This window comes from Echinops telfairi, unplaced genomic scaffold (assembly GCF_000313985.2).
Source record: "Echinops telfairi isolate 266 unplaced genomic scaffold, ASM31398v2 ScPeMD7_2291;HRSCAF=2852, whole genome shotgun sequence".
NCBI classification, from domain to species: domain Eukaryota; kingdom Metazoa; phylum Chordata; class Mammalia; order Afrosoricida; family Tenrecidae; genus Echinops; species Echinops telfairi.
Genome location: NW_022106189.1, coordinates 24,865,180 through 24,873,469, shown reverse-complemented (window position 1 = coordinate 24,873,469; position 8,290 = coordinate 24,865,180). Strand labels below are relative to the sequence as shown.

Sequence of the window (8,290 nt, the reverse complement as noted above, 5' to 3'; positions counted from 1 at the left end):
TGTGAGACCTGCTCAGTGTACAGTTTTCATGGAACTCAATTAAGTTTGCTGTGTGCCCTACTCCCTAAAGAAACATTGGAAAAACTCTCTTAGAACTTGGGCAACCTCCTGCCAGTGTGGAAAGAGGAAAGTGGAAACCTGAAATGTCCAGATGTGCAGTTATCCAGTGGGGTCATCACGAAAACCTCACTTAACTGAATCAGCATTCTGCCCATTTTACACAGGAGACAAATAAGTGACCTACCTTCTCAAGTGGCTATCTGTTGGGCCATAGTGAATTATCAGGTTGAAGTACTTTTAAATTGTAGATGTCAGTGTGAGAAAGTGTGGTAGGTATATAATCGTTTGTCAGTTTGAGGATTAAGAGAGTAGGGGTGGGGCCTAGCTTATCAATCAGATCATAGCCATTGAGGCCTCTGTGTGGGAATGGCCTTCTCCTGAGAATTCTGGGAAACCCGGTACTTCCTCCTAGGAGGGGGGAGACTCTGCTCACACCCTGGGAGACATAGCAGCTGACAAGACACATGGACCCACCCTGATGCAGAGACCCCTGCCAGCACTGAGATGTTTCCAATGACACTGGATCCAACCCACTGGCCACTTCCGACCCACTGGCCTGTGATCTTCTACATTCGGCATCATTGCATGTGTTATGTGAATCTGAAGAGGACTTTACAGATTGGTATCGGACATGTGGGCTAATGTCAGACTTATGGACTTGACCTGGAGTGGGCTGGGATGTTTTCTCAATGTTCAATTGCTCTTGAACATTGCTCTTGCCCTTATATGCGTGTTTGTGAATTTGTTTCTCTATTCTACCCAGACTAACACAGAAAGCCTGCTAATAATATAATGCCAGTAAGCTAACCCTATCTGCAGAATCCTGGCAGGAGCAAAGTACTTGAGGAAAGCTTAGTGAAAGGTCTCTTTACAAAGGGATTGTTAATCCCTTTACAATGGGATTGACATTAAGATAGAAGAAGGATAGTGGAACATATTAGGTTAGCAACATAAGTGCCAATATTGCCCATTGGACTGAAGGAGTAAAGGAATAGATGGCTATTGGGCTTTAGAGAGAGTTTGCTCTATTAATAACCCTCATTCTATTAAGTAGTTGCAGAAGTGCATTGTGATGGGGAACTGCCTGAAGACCAGGGTGGATTCAGAAGAGGACATGAAACAAGGGATATCGTTGCTGATACCAGATAGATCATGGCTCAAAGCAAAGGAAGCCAAAAAGATGCTTCCTGTACTGTGTTTTATTGACAATGCAAAGGCATTTGACTGTGTGGATCATAACACATTATAGATAACCTTGAGAAGGAGAAGAATTCCAGAACATTTCATTCTGCTCAGGCAGAATTTGTACACAGATCAAGAGGCAGTTGTATAAACAGAACAAGGGCATACTGCATGCTTTAAAATCAATCTCTATGCTGAGCACATCATCAGAGAGGCTGGCTTATATGAAGGAGATGTGGCATCAGGTTTGGAGGAAGGACCATTCACAACTTGTAATATGCAGATGATACAACCTTGCTTACTGAAAATGAGGACAACTTGAAGCACTTGCTGATGAAGACCAAGGATTGCAGCCTTCAGTTTGGGTTACAACTTCATGTAAAGAAGACCCAAATCTTCACAACTGGACCAAAAGGTTAACATCATGATAAGTGGAGAAAAGGCTGAAGTTGTCAAGGATCTTTTCTTGCTCGGATCCACAATCAATGCTCATGGAAGCAGCAGTCAGAAGATCAAAAGATGCATTACAGTAGGTTAACCTGCTGCACATGACTTCTTCAGAGCATTAAAAAGCAAGAATGCTTGAGAACTTGAGAGCTGTCCCAAGCCATGGTATCTTCAATCGCCTTGTATGCATGTGAAAGTTGGACACTGAATAAGGAAGACAAAAGAAGAATCTATGCATTTGAATTGTAGTCTGGAAAGAATATTGAAAATATCATGGACGGATGAAAGGGACCAACTAATTTTCTTGGAAGAAAGAGAGCCAGGGTGCTTCTTAAAGACGAGAATGGAAAGGTTTCATCGCATATGCTTTGGACATGTCAGGAGAGACCAGTCCCTGGAGAAGGACATCATGCGTGGTGAAAGTGAAGGGGCAGTGAAAAAGAGGAAGACCCTCAAGAAGAGTTGACATGGTGGCTACCTCAGTGGCCTCAGACATAGGAACAATTGTGAGGACCACATGGTGTTTCCTTCTGTTGTGCATGGGATCACTATGGGTCTGAGCCAACTCAAGAGCACCCAATAACCAGTCAGATGTTGAGTTGAGGCCCGTGGGGAGGTCTGGAATTTCATTCTGCTCTATTCAACCATCCACTGGAAGTACTGCATATTGGTGAAGCCTCATCCAAAGCGTATCCCTGTTGGACTTCATGGAGGCAATCCCTCAAGGTGGTTTTTACATGCAAAGTTTAGGAGGAAGAGTTAGAAGCCTCATCTAAAAGAAAGGTTAGAGACTACTTTGTACTTCAAACATAATGGGGATTTTGTTGTTCATTGCCATTAACCTGGCTCTCAGTGATTGCAGCACCTTGTACAACTGAACTCCATTTTGCCTCGTCCCGTGCCTCCTTAGTTCAGAATCCTTGGTGTATGTGGCTCATTGTTCTGGGAAGGATGTATTTGAAGTGCTTTCTAACCCAGGATCTTCATCTTTCCGCACTAGGTCAGGGAATAGGAGTATGTTGTTGTGATGCTGAGGGACACACAGAATTCTGTAACTGATGGAGATGCACGAGGCTCTTCTTGCCCTCTTTGGGGAGCAGACCCCTCTGCCAACTCATATTCTGTTATAGACACTATGCCCCATTTGCTATTTTCAGTGGAAACACAAAAGTATTTTAATTCCAAGTGTCTGAGAGACATCACAGTTTTTTTTTAAGCCTGACAATTTATTTTAAAAAAATGATGAGAATAAGACATACCAATCTTCTTTGACTCTGAGCAAGTTTCACATTCAACTTTATTCTGTCAACTCCTATGGGCGGAGAAATCAGTGCACTCCTTGGGGAATTATCCTATCTTTCTATGATTTTTAAAAGCATCCCATCAAACTCCAAAGTCCAGTGACTAACTTTCTTTGGTGGTGGCCTTACATTGTAGTGGTACCCAAGGTTTAGAAATGCTCATATCTATACCACTACGTGTCACAGGGCTAAAACCATGTTTTCTCATCTACTCCACTGAAAAGAAGAACTTACGATGAAGATATTTCCAGTTATGAAAATGTATATCCCTATGAGCATCTCAGCATGATGAGGGTTTGCTATTTTTTCTATTGCTTTTTTATTTCCCCCTCAACAATGCCTCATACTGTTGAAAATTTGAAGTTATTATTTTCCTATTTATATTTTCCTACTTCTGTTTCAACAGTACAGTTACGATCCCTTGAGCTATATTATGATATGATCAATACCCTTGTGAAACAAGTTCTTGTATTGAGAGACTTTATTATGTTACTCTAATGGTTTCCACATAAATAAGATTAGGCATTTGAGTGTTTTCTGAATGGAAGGCCCTGATGTAAAAGTGATGTCAAGGGCTACTGCAGTGCGAAAGAGCTCACAGTTCTTCCTGGAGACTGCTTCCTGCCCAGGGAGATTCCGTTTCCTTGGGCACTCTTGCGCCTCCCTGTTACTCAATTGATTCCGGAATGTGTTGCAGACCTTCTACAGATAGATGATTTAATTAGAACCTAAGAGTATGAGTCAAAAACTAATATGACTTCTGTTGTGATCAAGAGCCTCAACTTGAATTTAGCAAGGGGGTGTCAAAAAGATGGAATGAAAAGACAATGGCCTTTTTGAAGCTTCTTTGGATGGTGTTCTTTGGGTTATAAGTGAGGGAGGAACTTACCTTCAGGGCACTGCCTGTTTGGTCTCTGCAGAATGCTCAGTGGAGGCATTCCTGGAGACTAATTGTGATGGTGTGAGCTTTCAGCAGTAGGAGAGGACATTTAGGATATATTTGCTATTGTGAACTGCTGTGCAGTCAACCCAACTCTTGGCTACTTTGTGCACAATAGGAGACATGGAAACTCTGTTACCATGTCATAAGATGTTATTATTTGAAAAGGTAATACAAATTTGAAATAACTAAAATATCCGGCAAGCTGGGAATGCTAACAGAGCTTTGGTGGTACTGTGGAAGAAGCTTGGGACTCCTAGCCACTGGTCAGCAGTTCAAATCCACCAGCATACCCAGGGATGGGCAAAGATTCACAGTGTCAGAAATCCTATATAAGTTCCCTTTGAGTCACTGAATCAACTTGATGGCAATAGGTTAAGTTACTTATAGCACATGTATATGCTGAAAACTTCTGTAGTTGTAAGGAGGAGTGAGACAGATGTCAATCAGTGGACAACATAGAATCTCAGAGATCTTTATTGGGTGCAAAAGGGAAGTCTCACAACAATGTCTATATCATACTCACATCAGTGGTTAAAAAGTACATATGCATGCCTAAGTATACACACATCAATTATGCACAACCAAATGTCAGCATGTTTATCTGGAGAAGAAGTTCGGAGATAGGTGTGGAGAGGAATGAAGGAAGGTTATTAAAATAGCTTCAATGACGTTATCAAAATACCTTAGCAATTAGAAATTTAGAGACCATGATCTTACTAGTGAAGCACCTAAAGTAGCAGACAGAGCCATAGAAAGCTATGAGACTATATCAGAAGAAATAACCCAAATGCATTAGCACTGTTACATTTATCACTCTGAATCGTGTTTGCTTATTTCCTTTCTGTAGCTCTTGGGTCTTGTTTTACTGTTATGAGAACTTGCAGGGTATATGTAACTAAGCATTGATAATCTAAATAGAATCAAATGGTATTCTAGGGCTTAGATGCTCTGCTTATCTGTCTTGATTCTGGCTGGTTGGTTCATCTGAGTTGGTTCTAATAGTACATTTGTTTTTGTATTTTTCGTCTCTCTAACATATTTGTCAGCTTCGGAATAATTTATCTTGACCTCTGAACCTTCAAGATATGTGTTTATTAACTCCTTTTATAGAAGAATTGGGATCTGTGATAAATTATAAGACTCTTTCACTTCTTGAGTTTTTCTGGTAGACAAGACAGTGTTCTCATTAGGATTTTTTAATTCCATAGACAAGAATATGACATTCAGTTTATATTCTAATTTATACTTATACAAATGTTCCTGTATGTTTTAAATGGCTATCATATGTGCTTTGGCAAAACGTTTACTAATATCTATGTTAGAGTCTTTTTTAATGTTGTAATCTCAGGTATAAACCAGTTAAATATCATGTGAAAACCAAATCATCTGGGAACATTATGTGTGTACACTTGTATATTTTTAGTGTTTGCATGTGATTCACACATTCTTTACCTGGTGTGTTCTCTGTGTGAAATTAATTCTCCTGTTTCCCCCTTCAGCTGTTATCAAAACTGCCCTTCCCAACATGGACAGAGAAGCTAAGGAGGAGTACCTGGTCGTTATTCAAGCCAAAGATATGGGCGGGCACTCCGGAGGCCTGTCTGGGACCACGACACTTACAGTTACCCTTACTGACGTTAATGACAATCCTCCAAAATTTGCACAGAGTAAGTGGATTTTCTTCCCTGAGTGAAAATATAAGTAGGGTATTTTTATTTCATTTACATCCTGATTTTCAGTGGTATCCAAAATTTTGTTGGCAACAAGTGAGTGCTTACTACATACAAGGAATGACTAGATAAATATAAGCATGTAGATGCATGCTTGAGCAAGAGAACATACACACACAACCAGTTACTGTGAAGCTGGCCCTGACTCCTGGTGACCATATGTGTGTCAGAGTAGAACTGTATACCCTGGGATTTTAAAGGGCTCATTTTTGAGAAGTAGATCTGCAACCTTTCTTGTAAGATATCTCTGGACGGACTTCATCCTCCAACCTTGAGAGGTTAGCTGAGTAGTTATTTGTCTGGACTCCGGAACATAGGGGTAAAGACATCTACGAGTATTGTTTAAAATCATAGAACCTTTATTGAACAAAACACATTGAACAATGGCATGAGGCCATTGTTTTTCAACCTATCCTCCCTCAAGGTTATACAAGTGTGAAGGTGATGTTTCCATCGCTCTAGCCCTTCCCCACAAGGATCTGTGTTCTTCAGCTTACACAACTTCAAAATGTCAGTCTGAGCATCCTCAAGGGAATCAAACCGAATCCCTTTTACGTGTTCTATGCGTTTGGGGTAAAGAAAAAGATGCCTAAAGGGACAGAGCAGGGCTGTACATCAAATGAGGTAATTATCATCCATGGTAATTTTTGTAGGAAAGTCGAAGTTATCCTTGAAGAATGAACAGGTGCTTTCTTGTAATGAAAAAAGAAAAACATCCTCAGTGCAGTTTTCCTGGACTTCCTTTCACCAGTGTAGTTTTCAAGTTTATTAAAACACCTTCTTAATTAGCCCCCACGATCATCCTGTGTCCTTTGAGAACATCTGTATGAAGTTAGCCTCTTTGAAACAACAACAACAACAACAGTCACATTACCTTTTGAGATGATGTCCCTGCCCTGAATTTAACTGGCCCAGCTAATCCTCTCAGAAGCCACTGTTTGATTAGACCTGGATATTTGGATTGTATCAGCAAGTTTGTTATTTGTCTCCGGTTAGCACTGAGTTTTGAATATCATCTTCGTTCACTTCCATCTTGCTTAAATTACTGTTGGAAATGTTTGTTTGCTTTTTGAGCCGTATCGATCCATCATCTCCCAAGGCTTCTGACACTGCCTGAGCTGAAAGCTTGATGCTATGAAGACGGTCGCTTACAATTACAAGTGCTGGGCCTGGCGAGATCCCCACTGCAGTGACATTCAGCTCAATGGCGAGCTTATCGTCTTCCTGAACCACTTCCTGGGACACTCGTTCCTGGACCCCAGTCAGAGTTTCTTCATTCAACCAGGGTGGCAGTCTTCCCTCCCATGGCCCAAATTTGAGGTCCTTCTGACCTTCCTTCAAATGCTTGCTCCATCTAAAAACTGTTGTTTATGTGGTGCAGCAAGATTCTTGTTATCTTACTGCAAAGCTTCAGGGATTTGAGAAGAGATCCACTTGAATTTTGTTAAAAATGTGATAGTTTCCCTGACCTCACAATCATGTGTTTCCTATGTCACATTTTATTTGAAATAAATCCAACTGGAAACCTAGTATGTATGTATATATATATACACACATATATATACATACATACTAGGTTTCCAGTATGTAATATATATATTATATATATAATATATATATTATATATATATATGTAATCTGTCCTTGTGTGTATGTGTGTGTGTATTTATAACAGGCACATATTTTGTCATCTTGATACTTTTAACCCTATATTCAAAGTTTCCAAGAGATATTCTTTTTTTCTTTTCTTTTAATTCCTGAAGATGAGTCAGTGAATGGTGCTGTTTGAAACCAGAATCAGTGTGTTGGACAGCCAGATGTGTGCTCATTTCTGTGTGCCACATTATCACTCATGAAGGAAACCTGAGAGGAAGAAGGAATCGGGTTCAGTTACCGTTCCATCCCTACTCCTCTGCGGAAATAAAACCAATGCTGGACATGGGCAGGAGGAGGCAAACATGTAGCTCGCTTTCCACAAATCATACACAATTTCTTTCTACCATTGGGTGGCCATCAGTGACAGCTCACTGCACTCTTCCTTGCAAAAGCCAGCCTCTTCCTCGGGATTCTAGGGAGCCATTCTCAATGAATTGGGGAGATGGTTATTGTCATCTTTATTGTGCTCTCAGGGAAACCCCCTTTCCCCCCCTTGAAACATTGATCCAAGTTATCTAGCACTCTGGAACTTTCAGTGATTCCTCTCCCCACCCCCCATGAGCAATGATGAGTGGTATCTGGCAAAGAGCGATGATCAAGAAAGTCATTTCTAGCATGATGACTTGGAATGAGCTATGAAAGGTAAACTTACTGGAACAAGCCAGTGTGCAGTGCTGGACATTGCAGTGAGCACAATGGGAGGTCCGGAGTCCTGTGAAAGAAAGGTGCAGGACCCTGAGTGAGATGAAAACCATGTCACTGGATGCTATAATCTCTATCCTAAAATTCACCGGGAAACCACGAAAAGAGTCAACGGTGAGCTTAGCCATTGCATTCCGTTACAGAGGAGTGAGAGGACGTGAACGCTGGCCTTTCCCAGCATCGTCTACCTTTTACACGCAGGTAGCTAGTGTTTGCAACCAGCATCGTCTACCTTTTACACGCAGGTAGCTAGTGTTTGCAACCAGCAT

General features: G+C 41.0%; 1 protein-coding gene across 2 annotated transcripts in view; it reads left to right on the top strand.

Annotated features, from left to right (window-relative positions):
- The window catches only part of CDH8 (cadherin 8), a 472,175-nt gene that overhangs the window by 272,756 nt on the left and 191,129 nt on the right, over nt 1–8,290 (top strand). For both annotated transcript variants that reach the window (XM_045293654.1, XM_004704627.2), the window contains exon 5: nt 5,433–5,600. In XM_045293654.1, coding sequence (XP_045149589.1) covers nt 5,433–5,600 — 168 coding nt within the window. The remainder of the gene's footprint in view (nt 1–5,432; nt 5,601–8,290) is intronic.